We start from the raw sequence: 22,843 nt of genomic DNA on the forward strand, positions 1-22,843 counted from the left end.
CAGTACACTAATCCTGTGTTACCAGCAAAAATTAATTATCACCTCCTGTGGGAAAGAATGGCATTCTCCACAGACTACATAATCTTCCTCCAATGGTAAACTCATGAAACAGGAGAAATATAATATAACCAACGAGTCATTTTTCACCAGGGTCATCTCCTTTCAACTTCAAAATAGTAAACATACAGGAACTTGTAGGAAACAAATAATACTAAAAAATAAAGCTGTTATAACCCTCACTCATCCCTTCCCCATAAGGATACGTTGGCTCCAAATAATACTTAAATCCCCGATTCTCAATGGTTGGGTAGTTCAAAGCTCCAGTGGAATTCCCTGCTTCATGCCTTGCTGGACATGGACCAAAGGGCTGAGAGGGATGCTGTAGTCTTGCAGGTTGAGGCTATTGAGAAGAGCAGATCTCCAGACCAAAGGTACAGACCTCTGATCCCTAACAGGTTCTGCTTTCTTTAGGACTGATATACCCATTCCACACCTTTCTTTAGGATAGTACAGGGATTCTTTTTACCCTCATGGTCAAGGTGTGCATGCTGCCCAATTTGCTACCGACTTTTACTGTAAGCTTGCTGCCTGAAAACAGCAGCTGTATATGCTGTCACTTCCATTTATTATGATAAACCAATCTTTCTTTATTCCTCTGGGGCAGTGGTCTTCAACTGGTGGGTTGGGATCAGTTGCGACCAGTGGGTCACAATCTGATTAAAGGGTATAATCAAGGTGCGGTGTAAGAGGAGCACTACCAGTATACAAATATATGGTAGAAGATTAAGAAATGGGTCCCCAAATGCATGTTTGGGTTAACAGTGGGGCCTGGGTCTGACAAGGCTGAAGATACCTGCTCTGGTGTGTGCAACATCTTTATAGGGCATAAGGATAAGAACAGAAACACATATTTATACTGGATGCATGTTTTAACTCCAGTAAGATTCCAAACCTGTTAGGAGTGTGCCTAGGGATATACAAGAGTGCTGGAAACACGTATGGGTGTAGATTCACACCTTGTAGCACAGGCGTCTCTGATTCAGTGACTGCTAGCAATCACTGCTTTTATAGTTTCATTCCATCATGAATTATTTCATGCCTAGTGAGACTTTGCTTTAAGCTGAAGCTCCTTCCACATTCCAAGCATTGATGTGATTCTCCCCTGTATGAATTCTTTGATGGGAAGTGAGATAGTAACTCCAACTGAAGCACTAATATTCTCAACTCTACTGTATCCAAAGAATAAGAAGGGGAAGAGAAAAGACAGGAGTCGGACTTATTTGTGGTGTCCCTTATGAATGTGAGAAATAAATTTCAATATATAATATAAAATCACTTTATTAAAAATCGTCAGAGTTGAACTGCAAAATAGTACTAAGATTATATTACATGATTATACTACTTTTAAAAAAATATATCACCTGTCAAGACATTGGCATATATTTGCTCCACTCAATCCAGATGGTGGTGAACCATTATTTTATAGTTATAGATCAACAATATTTACAATCAAAACTCATTATACAGTTAGATTCCAAACCTATTTGTTTGCATAAGTGTGTTTCAATATTTTCAACAAAATATACACAGTTTAAAGCTGCTATCAATTGTAATAAAATTTATATATCTATTTTAAAACAAAGTGAAAGAAGTGGAGAGGGTGAATAAATGCTGTGGATATCCCTTTTGGATACAGATCATACTGTATTCTCATTATGATGCAAACACAAATGGATAAGAATGAAAGCTACAAAGATATAACCATCAGGATGGATAAATTACCAATGAAGGGTATAATTTAACTAGCAGTGTTGCTGCACAGTATTAATTAATGTTGATAGGCTGTGTGCTCTTACACAAACTACAATAAACAACAGCATTAGGTTGACTGAGCTTAACCAATGTGAATCATATTCAAAACATGTGACTTGTAGATAACTCTAAAGCAAGTGGAAAACCAAATGTTATACAACAGCCTGTTTGATTATTGCACATCTTGGAGGTATTTATCCTTTGGATTGTTTTCAGATCAACTAGCAAATACATTTAAAGCCTGTTCCACAATGCAGTTCCACAGAGCAGCAGGGCATGATGCCCTACAGCTACTACAAAAACTTGCTGCCAGCCCTGGGGCTCAGAGACTTATCTGTGTCACCATGCTGCTCCTTCTAGCAACTTAAGGGAATGGTCCTAACAGTGTTTTAAATCAAGCCCAAATATTGCAATCCTATGCTCTTTTGTAACTCCCAATAAAGTCAACAGCATTTCCAAATACAGAACTTAGGCAGAACTGCAGCTGTAATGTTGCAGTTTAATGGAAAAAGCCCAAATCACATAGATTTATGCATGTAAGGTGTCACATATATTTTCAGTTAGTGTTCATGCAGATCTAACCATGATAGTAAGCAGCATGATATATATAGATCTACAGAATGGCAAAATTCAACAAATCCATTTGCAAAGTCAACAAGAAAGAGACACCAGTAACAAATATAATAAGTGAGCTGGTGGAAGGGGAAACATAACCACCTGACATTTAACACTAGTAGATGTAAATATTTTGAAATACAAATTGTACAAAATAGGATTAATTTTCAACTATTTCCTTCAAATCACTGGAATAAGCCTTCTGACATATAGAAGAGGTTCCCCATCAGCAATTCAACTCTCAACTGGAGACTAAAGAGTCATTAGAGTTAAAAACACCAACAAAAAGCTATTGTTCTGAAACTCCCCAAACATCCTAAAATGTCTAGACATAAAGCAACAACATAAATCATTTATGTACATGCATTATGAAAACTGAATGTTGTAGAGATATAATGTGCTTTCCATTTCTATGACAAAGACACATGTAGTGCAATCAGCTTGCCACTGCATCCTAAGCGATATAAAATAATGTCGATCTACCAATTCTCTCTGCCCTGGTGTGAAACATTCTTCAAACACTTTGCCATTCATGGGACAAAACTTTGGCTGGACCTCAGGGCAACTCTAACCTAGACCTTACTGGGGAAGTAAGATTCTGCTTGAGCTGTATCCCTTCAGACTGCAGGTGGTGGTGGGTGACATAACTAAATATTGCCCTATATACCATCTCAGGACAGCTTTCTGATGCCTCTACATACATTGTGGCTCTCAGGATCAGGCCATCAGGACTAAAGTGAGTCAAAGTACACACAATTTAGCAGCTACATCATTCATAGAGTAAATCAGTGCATTCAATTTAAGCTTAATTTCCTTTAAAACCATTTACATATTAACACTGCATATGCAGTCAATCTATTTCTGTAATGGTAGGAGTTTTCCAGTTGCATAGTATGATGCTTTTATTAATACATATATACCTTCTGCCTTTTTGTAATAACTGTGCAACACAAAGGACATTTGTCAACCGCTTCAGCACAGTCCTTACAAGCAACAAGATGTCCACAAGGAATGAGGACTACTGATATAGTTTTATCCATACAGATTTTGCAAAGCTTTTCTTCCTGCAAACTTCTTAATTTCTCTTCAGCACTGAGATCTAAGAAGGAAACAGAAAGTTACAAAAAAGTCTTGAAATGTTTTCCCTCCTTAAACAAATATGACAACTATTGATAAAAAAATAGACAGCTGACAACTTAAATTAAGCTGATGTGGCATATTGGCCAAGAGTGCAAGTTGTGAACCTTTAATGAGCTGCAACTGTCCTCATTTACCAGGTTTTCTAGCCTCTGTCCCCAGTATATTGCCTTTCCTATTTTTGGGATGTCTATTAAAATTCCATTGGAATTTTACTAGAGTAGCCATCCTCAGTTTAAGTTTTGAACTGCTGACAATAAACTGTTCCTAAAAATCACTTTTTCTCACTTCTTTAACAAAAAGAACAGAGAGCCAGTTGGCTTTTAGATCAGTGGAGGACAGACTCCTGTATCAAAGGGAAAATAACATAGCACCAGGTCAACTGTTTTTTGACCAACCTTTCAGCAAACAATAATTTTGTGTTTTGTCGCTACAGTCCATCTGAGAGCTTTTTTCATTGCCTATTTCCTTGTTCTTTTCACTGAGATTGCTAATTTACAGCACAATCTTATCATGTCTATTCAGAAGGAACTCCAATTGAATTCAGCGGGGCTTACTCCCAGGTAAATGGAATTAGGATAGCAGCCTTAGCTATTGTTTGATTCTATGTTTAGAAGTCACCCTGAAAATCCTCTGGAAGACTGAGTGAAAGGTACATTAAATAAACAAAGCAACAACTAATTTACCCCCACATTATGAGGATAAAACTACCAGCCTAACTCTTTAGAGACTATGCAAAGTAATTTGGCATACAAAATGTTTTGTACACCTGCCAATTTATGTTTTTTTAAAATAAATGAATAAATTTTGTTTTAAACTATAAAGCAAAAGTGGTAACAATATTTGATTACCATCATGTTTGTAGAAACAAAGGAAAATTATCCAAAGATTACCCAAAAGTTAGGGGAATTATTCAACTGATCACCAATTTGTATGTCATCTTTCCGTAGTCAAACTAAGGTGGCTTACAACAGCAAAAAATAAACAACAGAAATGTATAATCCTCTAACAGTTACATATACATATATCAAAAACAATGAACTGATGAAAACATCTCGATAAATATACAATAAAATCAAGCAATCCTCAAGTAATACACAAGGTCTAACAATAAAAAATCAAAATGCATAATAGCAGCAAAAGTAATGCATCTCCAAAATTAAATCTTGACCCCCAGCAAGCTTATAAACAACATACTGAGCAGCTGGGTCTTCCTAGACCAACATCAGAAGGAATGTTAAATGGAATAGCAGGACAAGTATTTTAAAAATGATAAATCAGTGAACACCAAGAGCATACCAAAAAAGAGATAGGAAACAGCTGTCAAAGTAGTCAGTCAATGGAGTAATGTGTAATAAAATGTTGGAAGGGTGCTGCTGCCCAAAATTCTGGTCACCAAAACCCCACTACGTGTATCCATGAGCAAACACTCTGCCCTCCAGCAAAAATATATTCCACCCAGAGCAACTTTTCTTGTTCTCAACTCCCATATATGCTTTGGACATATACTGTGCTCACCTTTTTGCAAGGTGCTTTCCCAGGATGCACTAGGGTTATTATCTCTTTGGGCACTGATTAAGTCAGTGACCAATGTCTCAATAGATCTGTAGCCCTCTGTGGACAGATGACATTTCCTTTCCACAGTGCTCCTAATTTCATCCAGGCTGAACCCCATGTGCATTGCATTCTGTACCAGCTGGTTCTGTAAAAGTTCCTCATCTGCAAAACCAGGAGATGAAAATATAATCAAAGCAAGGAAATTAACTGAGATAACAATACAGCAGGTATCCTGATATACTGAATTACTTTAAAATACTTAATGGAAAACATGGTTTATAGTACAACTTATCATTGTTCAGATACATGTAAGATTAAAAGCAGAATGATAAAGTTTCCTGAAGTGCAGGTAGAGCTCCTAGAGTGCCCTAATAGCTGAGCTCTAGTCCTGTGGCATGATACTTAGTTGACATGAGTCAGGCTGGCCCAAGAACTATACGATCTATGCTTTTTTTATGTGAGGACACTCAGGTCCAAGTCCTTTGTTGGAAAGACTTTTCAAGCTCAGGGTGAGGCTATCTGCTAAATTTTCCTTCTGCTAGGTGCACATCACATCCCAATTTCGTTCATCTTTTCAGACTCAAATTCTGAGGCTGCTCTATGCTATTTTTTCCAGATGTATTATTCCCAGGAACTCACACAGGAGCTGGCTCCTCTCTATTATCTTCTGCTTAAACTTGAGCAAGACTCGTTCATTGCCTCTACCTGCCCTCCCTCTTCACCAAGTGTGCCTTGCCTGCAACATGGATTTGAGATTTCCTTTGGGACTAGAGAAGACTCCATTGCAGGAATGTAAAGTCTCTCTTTGAGGAGGAGAATCTTTCTATGCTTCAACCAGATTTTTATGGTAATGTTGATTGTGGTTTTGCCATCTCCCTTACAAATCCAAGGAGAGGAAGAGCACAAACAAATACAGGAAGTTTAGTTTACTGAAGACCTGGTGAACGTTGTTAGGCTTACTGAGTTACAAACTAAGCAGGACAGTTACAAACAATTGTATCCATACCTGTAAAATGTGAAAACTTCTCTGCTTCCTCTATCTAAACAGAAACACTGACATTAGAAAGGATGTAATGAACTGTGAGCAGAACAGAAAACAACTGCTGATGTTGTTCTGTAAAATCTTGTGCTAGAGCAGTTTTATTATTATTATTATTTATTAAATTTCAGTGCCACCCTTCATCCAAAGATCACAGGTTGGTTTACAATACAAAAACACAAAAATACAAACCACAGTTTCAAACACAATACCCCCCCCATTTACTTGCTACATTTAAATCAACCTTACCACCAAAGCACTCAATGTTTTAAAATAATGGCTTACAATCTAAGACATGTGGTACGAAAGAAAGAGAAATAAGCAAATTCAAGTACCAACTGCATCTATTGTTAGGCAAGGAAGTCACACAGTGATCAGGAGGAATGGCTATTACAGGACTGTAGTACTGAGAGTGAAATCACCTCTCCCTCTGAGAAGTTACTGTGTTTGGGAATGGTTCAGGGAGGGGCCAAATGGTAGTTTTTTTTAAAAAAAAACAGTGGAGAAGGGTGGATTGCACCAAGAGTGGATTTAATAATAATAATAATAATAATAATAATAATAATAATAATAATAATATATACCCTGCTGTCCCCAGCCAAGACCGGGCTCAGAGCAGCTAACAACCAATAATAAAAACGAGTTGAATGAATACAACTTTAAAACAAGATTAAAATACAACATTAAAACATTAAAACAATTAAAATGCAGCCTCATCACAGGAGGAGAAAGGAAAAAGAAAGAGGGGGGGGGGAGGGAATCAAATTGACTCCAAGCAAAGGCCAGGCGGAACAACTCTTTCTTACAGGCCCTGCGGAAAGAAATCAGATCCTGCAGGGCTCTAGTCTCATGAGACAGAGCATTCCACCAGGCTGGAGCCAATGTTGAAAAAGTCCTGGCTCTGGATGAGGCTAATCTAACTTCCTTAGGGCCTGGGACCTCTAGAGTGTTGCTATACCTTAAGGTCCTCCGTGGGGCATACTGGGAGAGGCGGTCCCATAGGTACGAGGGTCCTAGGCCGTGAAGGGCTTTAAAGGTCAAAACCAGCACCTTAACTCTGACCCTTTACTCCACCGGGAGCCAGTGCAGCTGGAAAAGCACTGGGTGAATATGCTCCCATGGCAGAGACCCCATGAGGAGCCTCACTGCATCGTTCTGAACCCGCTGGAGTTTCAGGGAAAGCTTCAAGGGCAGCCCCTGTGTAGAGCGAATTACAGTAGTCAAGCCTGGATGTAACCGTCGCATGGATCACAGTGCCCAGGTCAGGCGGGAAAGGTAAGGGACCAACTGCATGATGAGTCGAAGGTGGAAAAATGTTGCCTTGGCTGTTGCTGTAACCTGCGCCTCCATGGAAAGGGTGGCATCAAGGATTACACCTAAACTCTTAACGGAAGGCAATGGCACTAATTGGGCCCCCGCAAGAGAAGGAAGTTGGTCCCTCATCCCCATACCATCCTGACCCAGCCAGAGGACCTCTGCCTTCGAACGATTTAGTTTCAATCGGCTCCCACGAAACTATCCAGCCACAGCTTCCAAGCATCTGGTCATTGTGTCCGGGGCCGAGTTGGTGTGGCCATCTATCAGCAGATAGAGCTGAGTGTCATCAGCATATTGGTGACAACCCAGCCCAAAGCTCCGGACAATCTGGGCAAGGGGACGCATAAAGATGTTAAAAAGCATTGGGGAGAGGATTGCGCCCTGTGGCACTCCACACACCAAGGACTGGTGCGATGACATTTCCCTCTCTAGTGACATCCTCTGTCCGCGACCGGAGATAAAAGAGCACAGCCATTTACGGGCTATGCCCTGTATCCCCACGTTGGCGAGGTGGTGGTCCAGAAGATCATGATCGACCATGTCAAGGGCTGCTGACAAATCTAAAAGAATCAGCAGTCCCAACCCGCCTCGATCCAGTTGTCTATGGAGATTATCTGTTAGGGCAACCAGAGCCGTCTCGGTCCCGAAACCAGGACAGAACCCAGACTGAAATGGATCTAAAGCCGATGTTTCCTCCAGAAACCTACCAAGCTGTTCAGCAACCACTCTCTCAATTACCTTACCCAGATATGGAAGATTTGAAACTGGGCAGTAATTGGATAGGTCTAAAGGATCTAGTGAATTTTTCTTTAAGAGTGGACACACCGCTGCTTCCTTCAGCTCCCCTGAGAATGTCCACGTGCCAAGGGACAAATGGATAATTTCAACCAGGAGGTTCCGCACAACATCTGGGCACGCCCTAATCAGCCAAGATGGGCACGGATCAAGGAGGCAGGTGGTGGGCCTACCAGCTTGGAGGAATCTATCCACATCAGCAGGGAGTATCTGATTGAAATGGTCCAACACTGGACCTGAAGACAGTCAAGGGGCCTTCAGTTCTGTCACTGTATCTAAATTGGCAGGGAGGTCACGGCGGAACAGCAGTACTTTCTCCACAGAAAAGCTTGCAACTGCCTCACAGCTGTGGGTCGAATTTGTGCTTAAATTTGGCTGTCTTCCTACGGACGTTATTGACCTAATTATTCTAAAAAGTTGTGCCGGGCGAGAGCTAGCGGATGCATGGAAGCTGCAAAGTAAGATTTCTTAGCAGCTGTCATAGCCATCTCATAGGCTTTCATAAGCGTCCTATAAGACGTTCTTGAAGCTCCGTCACGAGTCCGTCCCCATACTTGCTCTAGCTGTCTGAGATCCCGCTTCATTTTCCGAAGCGCCTCAGTAAACCAAGGGGCTCAGTTTCGACGGGGTCGCAGAGGGTGCTTAAGCGTGATCTCATCAATGGCCGCCAAGAGCCGGTTATTCTAGTCCTCGACAAGGTCATCTAATGAGTCGCCAGGAGGAACAGGGTCCCGCAAGGCCTGACGGAATCTATCAGGATCCACCCAAGCAGGGGAGGAGCAGGAAGTCAATCTTGGCTTTCAGAGCATAGTGATCAGACCATGGCACTTCCACAGAGGGGAGAATGATCACATCTATGCCAGCACCAAAGATCAGATCCAGCGTGTGGCCTGCTTGTTGAGTGGGGCCCAAAACAAACTGGGAGAGCCTTAGTGTTGCCATGGAAGTCACTAGGTGGCGTGGATGTGATCCAAAGCAAGGTGTGATCAGGAGGTAATTTCTGCATGTAGAAGGGCACATTTGTATTCAACGAAAGGGGGTAGAGGTACATGAAATAGACTATTGGTTGTGTTCTACTCAGGGAATACCTACTGAAATTAATGGACCTATGCTAGTCATGTCCATTAATTTCAGTGGTCTACTCAAAGTCTGACTATATTGGATGCAGCCCCATTTGTCAATCTGTAAATTGTAATCTTCAGGCTGAAGGAACGACCAGTGCTATTTTTAATAATTTTGTACGTTCATAGATAATCATAGTCTAGCAATATTACATTGAAGCCCTAAAAACAATAATTTTAAAGTAGTATTGCGATTTATACAAGCCCGTTTTTTTTAAAAAAAATTGAGCAAGTAAATTACTCTGCTGAGAACAGCATGTATTCTGGACCAATAGTTCTAAATGGAGTCTTATGCTCATTTACTATCCATGTTTTCCCCATCATCATCATCATAATCTTGCTTCCACTGCCACTGCCACTGCCTGACAGGAACCACCACCAGAAGCAGCAGCAACAGCAGCAACAGAAGCAGCAGCTGAGCAAGACTAAGGACATGGAGGTGGAAGTTGGAGGTGTTGTCAGTTCCTAAAAATTCCAGTCTCCACTTTGCCTCATTCCCAAATGGAGCACAAACCCTGGGTAAGCACCTGGAACCCCTGGAATCTCACACCGAAACAGCATTTTTAATTTTTATAGGGATGGTTTTTTCTTTTCATTTCATTTATCTATGTGGATTTTTGTTTATTTGTTTTTCTGGTGGCAAATCACTTTCAGTTGTTTTTGGCAAAAGAAACCAACTAAATAATAATAATAATAATAATAATAATAATAATAATAATAATAAATTAAGTAACTTGAACGCAGCATATAGTAATTAACCTTTACAGCAACATATGGAAGCACCATCTGTTCACACATAGGCAGCTGGAGAAAGATGGCAAGATAGTAACCAAAGCCCTTTTATTCATTTGACTGGTTCAGTGAATTTATAGTTCAAAATTACATTTATCTTAAAATAGATTTTCAATGGAGGTATCCAGAAAGCATGGTTCCTGGGGGCAGGAGGGTAGGGAGAGTGGAAAAGACACACACTTACTGTAGAATCCTGTTGTGGTGTTAAATGAATGTTATTCACAAAGTCTTGCCCCTTTTCTTCTACCAGGTATTTGCACCTAGATGGAAAATATTTGAACTAAATAAAATTGATATTACCTAAAACAGTCACATGGAAGAATGCACTTATAGTGAATCTGGAAGAACACAGTAGCCTATGAAAAAATGTTCTTAATATGTTATGGAAGTGGAAGTTGACATAATTTCTTAAAATGTACACTGATCAGATTACATGGAAGTTAAAAACCAAATTACTGCTTTAAATCATTGAAAGGTGCAGTGAGTGACTGATCTGGAAACAACAAACAAGCTCCCGTCCTACCATGTTATATTCCATCTTTTAATTTGCTTGCTAACAGTACAGGTCTCTTTTCACCGTTTCCCCAGAAAGAAGAGGCTTTGGGAGCATCAATCACAGATCCTGTTTACCAACATAAACAGTGAGGTCTCTGTTGGTCTGTTTCCATTCCATCATAGGGAGAGGGACAATGCAGAGAGCAATCACCAAAACTTGCCCAGGATTCAGAAGCCCTAGAGATCCAATTTCTCCCAAATGCATCTCCCACATAACTTTGCCTCCGAGCTGACAGACAGAACAACTATTTCTGAGATGGCCTCCCTTTCCTACCAGGCTGCTGTCTGGAATGTCTCCGCACCCCTCCCAAAAATAAAATGTTAAGGGAAATATTAAAGAATAGATTAGTGAGAAGCTTGCAAAGGAGGTCACAGAGCAGCTGATTTAAATTCCAACATCACAGACCACTTTACAAATAGGTAATCTACATTTGCAGAGTCTCCTGAAAATGGAATGGAACCATGTGAAGAGTACTTATTAACATAAGTATACAATGTACAGTATGTATATATAGACACTAGCACAGATAACATATAATACACATAGGGAGAAATGAAGTGCCTCACCCAGGAAACCATTTTGCATGCTGCTCCCAAGGATCTTCATCTGTCTTCCACTCCTGTAATCCACCACCACAATGAAAGCATGCAACGTTATCACCATTACCTGTGGAGAAGTAGGAATATATCCATGTATAAGCTCTTAATAAAATCTGCCTCTGCAAATATTTCTTTGAATGGAATGAAAGCTTATTATGCCAGGTGAGCAGTCCTGGAGAAAATGATCCAAAATGGGGGCAAGTTTTGCCCTAATTAAATAAACTGTTTTCAGGCCTTTTCACCTTCCACATTAATCTGTCTAGCATGCTTGCGCTGCAGACTCTGGAGTGTCTGGGGTGCACATTCAGTTTACATGGGGTGCTGCTGATCATGCCTCTCAACTGCCTCAGATGAACTAGTGTGTGCCCCAAGACACATATGCACCCATTGCAGCAGGTAAGTTGAGGTAGAAAAGCTGTATTTTAAAAGGAAACTTATCTACCATTCCTTATCTTTTCTCTTAGAACCCCCTATTTTATTTTCAAGTGGCTAGGCAACACTTTTCTAGGCAACACAAATTAACATACAGATATTCACATTTTTCTGGGGCGGAACCAAAGTTCAGCACAAATGAACTGTGCATCACTGAAAACCAGCATGTCCATATTTATGTCCCACCACATCATTTAAGGTAGCCTATTAAATTCTCCTATGCAGCGTAAGACTTTTACATTCAAATTGACTTTTGGTTTCTAAGAACAGGCCAACTGTAAATTTCTGTCATTAACATATTTTTAACTATCCCAAGTTCTTGGGATGGGGTGAATTTTAAGTAAGTTCGAAGAAAAAGAATCTGCACTAAATCAAATACAGTACATGAAAAGTATATCCTCTCCAATGCAAAGGACATAATAATAATTACACGCTTGAACAAATATTTCATTTGAAGATTATTTAGCACAAAAAACAAAAACAGTGACTCAGTTGTTTGAATTATTTAAAAAGCACCACATTTAGAATTACACACTAGTGTTAACATGTTAACAAGAGTTAGTCAAACTTGGTGCTCTAAAAAACAGTAAGAGAACTGAAAAAGGCCACTGCTTTTAGTTCCATCATTTTGCTAATTTTATTAAGAGCTCATTGAAACCATGTTAGGCACTACTAATCATATAATGTCGTTTTCCCCCTTGAGGGATAGCAATACAAACTTTGAAGTTCTGTATTCAGCTTACCTAGGCTATAAAAGCCTGCTTGGGCAAGTTGCTCCTTGCTAACCAAATACCTCCATGTTGCAAATGTCTTGATTCGGTTCTCATAGTCTGCCATAGATGGAGTTTGGGGAAGGTCAGCATTATGTATGTCACTTCTATCCAGGCTGGTATCACCAGATTGATTTGAAACACTTCCAACATTTCCCACATCGTGGCCGAGGACAAAAAAACACCTGGGGAAGTGGCGTCTGTGCTCTGACCAAGCACGATCAGAAGGTTCCCAGTTTTTCAGTTTTCCTCCACAGCAGAAACATTCAACTTCATCACCAGTGCCAGTGTAATACAGTCCAGCATGGGCCAGCTCTTTCGGAGTGATAAGAGTATGGGAGGGCCAGTTGTGAAAAGATCTCAGCCTGGCTTCTTCACTACACATGGCAGGATTTCTGGGGTACAGAGAACCAGAGAGATCTACTACTTGCCCACTTCTCAAAAGATAATCTGCATAGAGATCAGAGGATGGATCAAGAGGGGGCTGGGGAGAGTCAGCTGCAAGGCTGATTTCAGTTCTGTGTGAACAGTTTGGGAAAACAGAATGCATATCATTCTTCAGAATCTTAATGGCATTAATAAACTTGCAGCTTGGAGAAACAGTTCTATGTCTTCCAACTGCCGAGTCCCCATTTTGCCACCCTTCAATGACTGCATGACAACTAAAACACTTTACTTTGTCTCCCTCTCCAGTGTAGAAGAAACCAGCTTGGGCTAGGGTTGAGGAGGAGATAGGACAGTGACTTGGAAAATTGGTAAATGTTTGTAGTCTGGAGCATTCTTTAGCAAGATCTTGGTCAGGATCATCTTCTGGAGTGGCACAAGCTTCACAGTTATCTGGTCCATTACATGTCATCCCTCCTTCAAGAAAAGGGTTTTCAAGCGTTTTCCTAAATAAGAACACATTTAAGTTTAGAATTCTAAAGGTATGAAATTTAATACTTAACTTTTATATGGGTTTTTGAGAGTTCAAAGTGCTTCATATTCAGAGTAGACATGATGACCTCCAGATGTTGGACTCAAACTCCCACTGACACCAGCCACCATCATGGTCAATAGCCAGGGATCATGAGAGTTGTAGTTCAATAACTTCTGGAGGGTACCACACTGGCTACCTCAGATCCAGCTGTAATCCTTAAAACAAACCTATAAACGTCTCCATTATTATCTTCTATTTTAGAGATTGTAAAGGGGTGGGCTTGCAGCTAAGTATCACTCCTGATGTCCTATCATAGCTGTCAACCTTTCCTTTTTTGGTGGGAAATTCCCTTATTCCAGCGCCGTTTCCCGCTGCTATCCCGGATTGTTAGATATCCCGTAGACTGTCCCCAGGACAGGTGAGGCAGCTGATCCCTTATTTTTGAGGCTGCTGATCCCTTATTTTCAAATCTGAAAGTTGACAGCTATGTGCCTGATTTGTGTGAGTTGATTCACTTCCCTAAGGACTAACCTGTTTGTTTTATGCTGAATGTAGAAAGGTATGTCTTGTAGATAACAGCATATACCAGGCTTCCTCAACCTTGGCCCTCCACATGTTTTTGGCCTACAACTCCCACGATCCCTAGCTAGCAGGACCAGTGGTCAGGGATGATGGGAACTGTAGTCTCAAAACATCTGGAGGGCCAAAGCTGAAGAAGCCTGGCATATACCAACATAATGTAAGGTGGTGAATGAACCCTTAACGTTCAGTGAGTAGTTGAGACTACAGGTAGTGACTGTTTTAGGTGTGTCTGGTATGTGTGTGACTGCATGCATCATGCCAGAACTGAACTGGAAATGTCACAAAAAGGGGCAGAATTGGGTCTATGCAGGCTTTTTCAATGGTGTTTCAAATTCAGTGGTACCTCGGTCTATGAACAGCCCTGTTAATGAACTATTCATTTTACGAACCCCGCAGAACCGGAAGTAGGTGTTCTGGTTAGCTTTACCTCGGTCTACGAACGGAAGCCGAATGGTGGAAGGGCACCGGCGGCGGGAGGCCTCATTAGGGAAAGCGCGCCTCAGTTTAAGAACGGATTAAGTTCGTAAACCGAGGTACTACTGTATATGTGATTTCACTGAAATGTAACCCCCACGTAAATTGGGGGTTACCTGTACTTAGGTAACTGATGTGATTACTTGACTGCTAAAAGCCTTTCTCAGAAGTAGAAATATATGTTGTCCCACTCTTGAAGAAATAGAAAACACCAACAAGTAATCACTTGCTGTTACATTGTAGGGCTGATCTTCTTCAAGAACTTAACAGTTTCTTAGGTTTATGTGACACTTCTGGTTAAGCCTTAATTCAGATACTATAAATTCAAGGTAACCTCTGACACACCATTCACTGTGTTATCTTTAAACAGCTGTTAAATACATTTGTTAAAATGATTTATTTGAATGTTAAATCTGGACCAGCATAATGAGATTTGAAAATAAACACTGAGTCTATCATAGCTTCTTTACTTGCAAACCTAATGAGGGGATTACGATATACAATATCTTTATTGTCATTGTCCCACGCAGAACAATGAAATTGAAAAACTACATAAAGCATTCAAAAACCCCTAAAAACTCAGAAACCCCATTTTAAAATACACTTTACTATAGAGACCCCTTATGCTGCGTTTAGAACCAGAATTGCATTTGCGTAGAAACTGTTTCTCAGGCAGCTAGTCCTGGCCTTAATAACCCTATACCTTCTTCCAGAAGGCAGAAGCTGAAAGAGATCATTCCCGGGGTGCGTACTATCCTGCGCTATCTCTGCCGCTTTCTTATGGCACCTGACAGCATAGATTTGATCTAAGGTGGGAAGAGTGCACCCAATTATTCTCTCTGCAGTCTTCACAACCCTGGACAGCACTGTTTTTTCCCTGGCCGTGCAGCTCCCAAATCACACACACAGACCATAAGTTAATACACTCTCCACAGTGCAATGGTAAAATGCCATCAACAGGTCCTTTGAGAGATTGTTTTTCTAGAAGTCCTACTTCTCGGCCTCCATTGCCTCCGCTAGCTCTCGCCCGGCGCAATTATTTAGTATAATTAGGTCTTTAACGTCCCTTGAAGGACAGCCAAATTTAAATAACAATTCGGCACACAGCTGTGAGGCATTTGCGAGCTTCTTTGCGGAGAAGGTCCTGTTGCTCCGCCATGACCTCCCTGCCAATTTGGATACAATAAAGGAACTGGAGGCCCCTCGACTGTCCTCGGGTCCAGTATTGGACCACTTTGACCGGATATCCCCAGCCGATGTGGACAGACTCCTCCAAGCTGGAAAGCCCACCACCTGTCCCCTTGACCCGTGCCCGTCTTGGCTGATTAGAGCGTGTCCAGACGAGGTGCGGGCCCCCCTGGGGGATATCATCAGTTTGTCCCTTGGCACTGGGATATTCCCAGGGGAACTGAAGGAGGCAGTGGTGCGTCCGCTCTTAAAGAAAACATCATTAGACCCTTTAGATCTATCCAATTACCGCCCGGTTTCGAATCTCCCATTCCTGGGTAAGGTGATTGAGAGAGCGGTTGCTGAACAGCTTGGTAGGTTTCTGGATGAAACATCGGCTGTCGATCCATTCCAGTCCGGCTTCCGTGCTGGTCATGGGACCGAGACGGCTCTGGTCGCCCTAACAGACGATCTCCGCAGGCAGCTGGATCGAGGCGGGTCGGGGCTGCTGATTCTTCTGGACCTGTCAGCAGCCTTCGACATGGTCGATCATGAACTCCTGGACCACCGCCTTGCCGACGTGGGAATCCAGGGCACAGTCCTTCAATGGCTGCGCTCGTTCCTCTCTGGTCGGGGACAGAGGGTGGCACTTGGGGGGGAATTGTCATCGCGCCACTCCTTGGTGTGTGGAGTGCCTCAGGGTGCGATTCTCTCCCCGATGCTTTTTAACATCTTTATGCGCCCCCTCGCCCAGCTTGTCCGGAGTTTTGGGCTGGGTTGCCATCAGTATGCCGATGACACCCAACTCTATCTGTTGATGGACGGCCATCCTGACTCGGCCCCAGATACACTGACCAGATGTCTGGAAGCTGTGGCTGGATGGTTACGTGGGAGCCGGTTGAAGTTAAATCCTTCTAAGACAGAGGTCCTCTGGCTGGGACGGAGCGATATGGGACTGAGGGGGCAACTCCCATCTCTTGCGGGGGTGCAATTAGTGCCAACATCGTCCGTTAAGAGTTTGGGTGTAATCTTCGATAACTCCCTCTCTATGGAGGCGCAGATTACAGCTATAACAAAGGCGGCATTTTTCCATCTCCGCCAAGCTAAGCAGTTGGCTCCTTATCTCTCTCGCCCTGACCTAGCCACTGTGATCCACGCGACGGTCACCTCCAGACTGGATTATTGTAACTCGCTCTACGTGGGGCTGCCCTTGAGACTGACCCAGAAACTCCAGCGGGTGCAGAATGCCGCGGCGAGACTCCTTACGGGGTCTTCGCTGCGAGATCATATCCATCCGGTATTATACCAGCTGCACTGGCTCCCGGTGGAGTACAGGATCAGGTTTAAGGTGCTGGTTCTCACCTTTAAAGCCCTATACGGCCTAGGACCCTCGTACCTACGGGACCGCCTCTCCTGGTATGTCCCACAGAGAAATTTACGGTCTGCAAATAAAAACATCCTAAAGATCCCAGGCCACAGAGAGGTTAGGCTGGCCTCAACCAGAGCCAGGGCCTTCTCGGCCGCGGCTCCAATCTGGTGGAACGCTCTGTCACAAGAGACTAGGGCCCTGCGGGACCTGACATCTTTCCACAGGGCCTGCAAGACAGAGCTGTTCCACCAGGCCTTCGGTCAGAGCGCAGCCTGACCCCCCCTCCTCTGGCAATCGGCAATCTACACAGAATTTGCTTGATGGTTGCCATTAATTTGATTTTAATTTGATTTACTTAATTTTTATAATGAATGTTTTTAGAATGTCGGATTATTTTGATTGTTAGCCGCCCTGAGCCCAGCTCCGGCTGGGGAGGGCGGGATATAAATAAAATTTATTATTATTATTATTATTATTCTAGAAGATTCTCAGAAAATATAACCTCTGCTGTGCTCTATTCATCAGGTCTTTGCTGTTTTCTCCCCAGGTTAGGTCGTCTCTCAACTCCATTCCCAGAAATCGAAACACCGAGACCTGTTCCACACACTTCCCCTCAATAATATGTGGCTGCATATTCAGTTTACATTTCCTAAAGTCCACAATGATCTCCTTTGTTTTCTTTAAGTTAAGGAGTAAGTTGTTTTTCCTGCACCAGTCCCCCAACTGCTCAACTTCCTTCCTATAGGCCGCCTCCCTCTCTCCAGCCATGATTAAACCAACCACCACTGTATCATCTGCGAACTTTATGATCTTATTACTGGGGTATTTGGGGGCACAGTCAGCTGTACAGAGTGTATATAAAAGTGGGCTCAACACGCCCCCCTGTGGCGTCCCCGTATTCGTGATGAGATCTGCAGAGACGTGGGAACCCAACCTGACCCTTTGGGAATGGTTTGATAGAAAATCTAATATCCACCTGCACAAGCATGGTGGAAGTCGCAAGCCTAATAATTTGGGCACCAATCTATGCGGAAGAATAGTATTAAATGCAGAACTAAAGTCTACAAATAATAGTCTCGCATAGTTACCTTAAACTTTTCAAAAGAAAATATTACTAAAGGAAGTCAAATATGAAATGTGTATTTAAAACAGCATAATTAACAAGAGAACAAAGTATTATCATATGTATAGAACATATTTGCAGCTGTTGCTGCTAATGCTGCCAATGGTGGCTCATGGCGACTGGCGGCTGTGGAAGCTCGGGCTTGATGGCCTGGTTCTGCACTTAAGAGACTACCAAGATGGCCTTTAGCCTCTTCAGCAGTCTCAGCTTTTGTAGCTGGAGTCAATCAGGGCCCTTCACTTTCAGGCCAGGTGGGAAAAGCCAAGATGGTTTCCAAATACTTTCCAAATATTCAGCCTGCACCCTTAGTGGGAATGAATCCCAACAACTTTAATGGGACTAATTTTTGAGAGGACTGAGCTCTTGGTTAATAATTGCTCCTTCTAGCCTTCAGGTAGCTTACCTCAATATTTGTTATCGACATAAATAGGTCTAACCTGCAAATTTCTAATAAAAATATTTTGAATTCTTCTAAAATGCCATCGGCAGCTGTAGCTTTTGCTAGCATATGCATTGAAATTAGATAGTACAGGTGCTGACTTAATCTGTGGGCACTTTTCTAATTAAAACATTAATTAACTAATTAAACATGTGGGATCCTAAATAGTTTAATCTGGTGTTTCCTAAACCTGGGTCTCTAGCTGTTTTTTGGACTATCACTCCCATCATCCCTAGTTAGCAAGACCAGTGGTCAGGGATGATGGGAACTGTATTCCAAAAGTACCTGGAGACTCAAGTTTCGGAAACACTGGGTTAACCAGTGAGTAAGTCCTATTAAACACAACTGGACTTCCTTCGGGGTATACATGCATAGAATAGCCCTGTCAATGGTGCTAGCTTAATGGCTTTATTGTTCCAGCTCTTCTAGTTTTATAAATTGGACACTGCCTTGGGCAACTTGCAGCTGAAAAGCAAGTGATAAACTTTATACATAAATAAATAATTTGGTTTACACAAGTAACACAAATATGGCACAAGATTTTTCTGAAATCATTATGTCTACAAAATTTCTGGAAGAAAGAGGAGCAAAGACAAATACACACCTGACCTCTGTTTTAAATTTTTAAGAAAGCATACTACACATACTTTTTCATTAGTGTCTTTCAAATATTGCAGTAATGTGCCATCCACAGGAAAAAATGTTCAAAAATTTTTTACTGATGCATTTTACTTTTCTGCAGCTGTGTGTGCATAATTTCTCGGCAAATTAAAAGCTTCAGTCATGGTGGACATGTTACAGATGAGTGATTTTAAACAGCATTCAAATACTAAAGAAGTTGTTGGTGGGCATTACCAGAGACATCCAGTTATTTCCTTCACTCAATATATCAAATTTAACATCGCATGCACCAATAGCAACCTCAATTACTTCAGCTGCTTTATTCATTCTTTCACATGGTTGACAAGATGTACGATGCCCATCAGTTGCCGGTTGTCACAAGAGTCAAGTATCTTAGGCCTCGATTCAAAATCGCAACCCACCTCTCAATCACATGACATCAATATGGCATCACCTTATTGACAGGTGGGTTGTTGACAGGTGGGTTGTCTGGCTCATCTGTCAAAATCCCTTGTGAGGAGTTTCCAAGCACTTGACCTGATAGCCACTTTTCAGAAGCACATGGCATAGGGCTGGCAAAGTGCTTCTTTCTCTCACCCATGGGGGTGTGGGTAGAGAAGCATCATGTAGGAGTTCCTCTTAACAAAATGCTGCTGGAGCAAGGCGCACTCTCACCATGGAACTGCATCTTGCTCCAAGCAAAGAAACAATTATCAGCTCACTTTAAGCACTGGATTGTTCCTTTTAAATATTATATTTATCCACCCCACAACAGACCAGACATCATAGATGGGTGTGCTTTGGGAAAAACAGTATTGTAGGCCCAGTCTGGCCCATAGGTCAGCAGTTCCCCACTCCTGGTTAAGAGCTGTGTGAAGAAGAACAGAGATAGCTCAGTCACTAGAGCATGAGACTCCTAATGACAGGTTCATGTTGGGCAAAAGATTCCAGCATTGCAGGGAGTTGGACTAGATGGCCCTTTTGGTCCCTTCCAACTCTACAATTCTGTGTTTCTGTCTGTCCTGAATCTTCTACAATTAAGCTTCATCAGATGACCCAGGTCCTCGTATCATGAGACACGGAGAAAAATTTTTTTTGCACCATGCATAATTCTATAACTTCCATTGTGTGCCCTCTTAGTTGCCTTTTCTCCTAAGCTAAAAAGCCCCAAATGTTGTAAACCTGTTCCTACCTGGAGCTAGGCATGCTCCCACTAGCTATCAGCTGATGAGCGATGGGAGCATGTCATGCTCCAGCATTATCATTCCTGATCACTGGCCATGCTGATTGGGGCTGACAAAACATATGGCTGGTCACAGGTTCCCCACCCCTCTGCAAAGGAATGGAAGTTATTTTTTCCCATGCTTTGACAGATTTGAGTGGTGAAGAAAAATTAAGCTGCATTTTCCAAACAACTTATTTAAAAACCTGAGCAATTACATGCCGGGTAATCGACATTCCTGTTGTACTATAGGAAGAAAAGGATTCGGATTGCATTATCAAAGGAGAATTCAGCATCAGAAGTTTGTCATGTGTACAGGTGTGTCCAGCAGCCACACCCAACCATCTTGGTTCCCAGGGGGCACCGTTTCTTTGCATACTACAAGGAAACATCTTGCTTTTATCCTGCACAGCTTTTATTCCACGTGTCAAAACCGAGCAAACAGCCTAAGAAGCAGAAGCCAAAGAAAACACGACATGCATGTGGCAGTGCCACCACCCAGCTACCTGTCATCTTCAGCATGAGGGAAGCAATTGTGGAATAATAATAATAAAAAAACCAGAGATTACTGCAGCTACTCTGCTCTCATAACACCCTTTTCCAGGAAAGTAGCAGGGTGGGGTGGGGAATGTACTCGAGATAGCACACTCTCCTCCCTCCACATATGCACACACTCAAGTCTTACAGGATAAAGGCTGCAGGAGTGCAAAAGTGAAGTTACACACTCACAGTCCCACAGATCTGTGGGGTAAGGTGGAGAAGCAAGGAGGGAACTGTCCAAATTGGGGGTTGCGTGTGGGACACCCGCACACAGGGCCAGTACATGGCATTTTGGCACATGAGGTGAACCACAAAACGCCCCTCCTTCCTGATAGGCAAGCAATAATCTGCATCGGGGGCGGGGTGGGAAGGTGGGAAGAAAGATCCACATAGGTATCTGCCGCCCCTGTGCATCCTGCTGCCTGAGGCAACCGACTCACCTTGCTTCATGGGGTGGGCCGGCCCTACCCACGCCAATCCTATTGAAAGGGGGCTGAAATCGTGAGAGGGTGGGCCAAGTTACTCCCTCTCGAGTCTTCCCCAAGGCCACCTCCTCTGCATTTGCTTATTATAGCAAGAGGTGCGTCTTTGGCGGCCCCGCTCCAGAAATTAGGGGTTCGCCACCTTTCCTCGCTTAGCCACTGACCCTAGCCTCGGGCGCTTCACCCCGCCCGTTTCGCCGAGGAAAGCCATGCCTGGCCCCGCATCGTAGGCCTTACCTTTGGACTCGCGAGGCCAAGCGGCTCCTGTGACTCGAGAAACCGTCAGCTGCCTCAGAGAGGGGCGGGGAAAATGGCGGCGGCTCCCCTTCGTCTCCTCAGAAGAGCGGCCGGGCGCGGGCGGATGCGCCACCCAGCGGCCTCGGCGAAGAGCCGCGAAGCCGGGCGAAGCGGAAGAGCGGCACCTGGCGGGACTTAGTTGCCAGGGCGGGAAGCGTAGCCGCGGGGAAATGCGGTGGAGGCCACGGGCGGACTACAATTCCCGTCAGTCCCCAAGCGCTGCACCGCCAGTGACCAGCGGTGATGGGAATTGTAGTCAGGTCCCCATCCCCTGCCTTGGTTGGCGGTGCGCTGCGCTCTTTTGTAACAGACAGCGACTCAAAATCGAGCAGGATGTCATATAGGATCAGCTTGCCTATGTTGGTTTATTGGTGTGTTTGCGGACTGCATTTCCATGAAAAAGGAGAAAAAAGGGAAATGAAGAAAGGAGGCACGTCGCCATAAGCAATGGCAATAAAAGAATTGTGGCTGCGATCTAAAAATATATATTACCTACGAAAATATCAACAACTTTCGGGGTGTCCTGGTTTCTGAAATATGACAACCCTACATTAGTAAATGTATGCTCAGGCAGAACTCTTCCCTCCCACGTATCGTGTTTTCCATCACTCAAGGTCACTTAGTGGATTTGTGTGGAGGGACCTTAAGCCCCCGCAGTGTTTTGCCCTTGGTTAGTTAAGTATTTTTTATTATTTACCTGATTTAGAGGACACACCTGCCTCCCCGCCCCCTGGCTTTGCTCATGTTAAGTGGTAAATGAATGAATGAATGTACATTTTTTTACTTTCAACATTCATATATTTGCCAAAAAACCTTCCAACACCATAGCTGTCAACGTTTTTCCCCTTTTAAGGGAAATTTTCTTATTCTGAATAGGATTCCTCGCCAGAAAAGGGAAAACTTGACAGCTATGCAACACTGCTGTGGGGCAGTGTGAAGAGACACCTCTCCTTTGGAAAGGGGGGGGGCTGCTCAGAGACCAGGGGCGGCAGCAGCTGCCCAGAGTACTCCCAAGGAGAGAGGAAGCTGAGGGAACACTGCAAGGGAGGGTGTTCGAAAAGGGGTG

The 22,843-nt window shown here is 43.0% G+C and overlaps 1 protein-coding gene across 2 annotated transcripts; it reads right to left on the reverse strand.

Moving 5' to 3' along the window:
• Nucleotides 1-1,322: 1,322 nt before the first annotated feature.
• On the reverse strand, nucleotides 1,323-21,864 carry XIAP (X-linked inhibitor of apoptosis). Of its 2 annotated transcripts, none has more exons than XM_081896740.1 (7): nucleotides 21,718-21,864; nucleotides 12,516-13,432; nucleotides 11,308-11,407; nucleotides 10,370-10,445; nucleotides 6,128-6,161; nucleotides 5,083-5,283; nucleotides 1,323-3,526 (listed from the first exon to the last, which is right to left on the reverse strand). In XM_081896740.1, the coding sequence occupies exons 2-7, from the start codon at nucleotides 13,396-13,398 to the stop codon at nucleotides 3,333-3,335; spliced, it is 1,488 nt and encodes a 495-aa protein (XP_081752866.1). In that variant the 5' UTR covers nucleotides 13,399-13,432; nucleotides 21,718-21,864; the 3' UTR covers nucleotides 1,323-3,332. The 2 variants fall into 2 exon arrangements, with proteins under 2 accessions (XP_081752866.1, XP_081752867.1); XM_081896741.1 differs by lacking the exon at nucleotides 21,718-21,864 and adding an exon at nucleotides 21,439-21,698.
• Between the last annotated feature and the right edge of the window lie 979 nt (nucleotides 21,865-22,843).

The sequence above is a fragment of the Podarcis melisellensis genome (genome assembly GCF_964234715.1).
Source record: "Podarcis melisellensis genome assembly, chromosome: Z".
NCBI classification, from domain to species: domain Eukaryota; kingdom Metazoa; phylum Chordata; class Lepidosauria; order Squamata; family Lacertidae; genus Podarcis; species Podarcis melisellensis.

What these genes read in the sequence shown, in the direction of transcription:
- XIAP (XM_081896740.1), bottom strand. Translation starts at nt 13,398, where the DNA reads ATGACATGTAATGGACCAGATAACTGTGAAGCTTGTGCCACTCCAGAA. An exon ending in CACCACAACAGGATTCTACA is followed by an intron (nt 6,162 to 10,369) that starts GTAAGTGTGTGT and finishes GTTTCTGTTTAG; the next exon opens with ATAGAGGAAGCAGAGAAGTT. An exon ending in GGAAAGCACCTTGCAAAAAG is followed by an intron (nt 3,527 to 5,082) that starts GTGAGCACAGTA and finishes TTTCCTTCTTAG; the next exon opens with ATCTCAGTGCTGAAGAGAAA.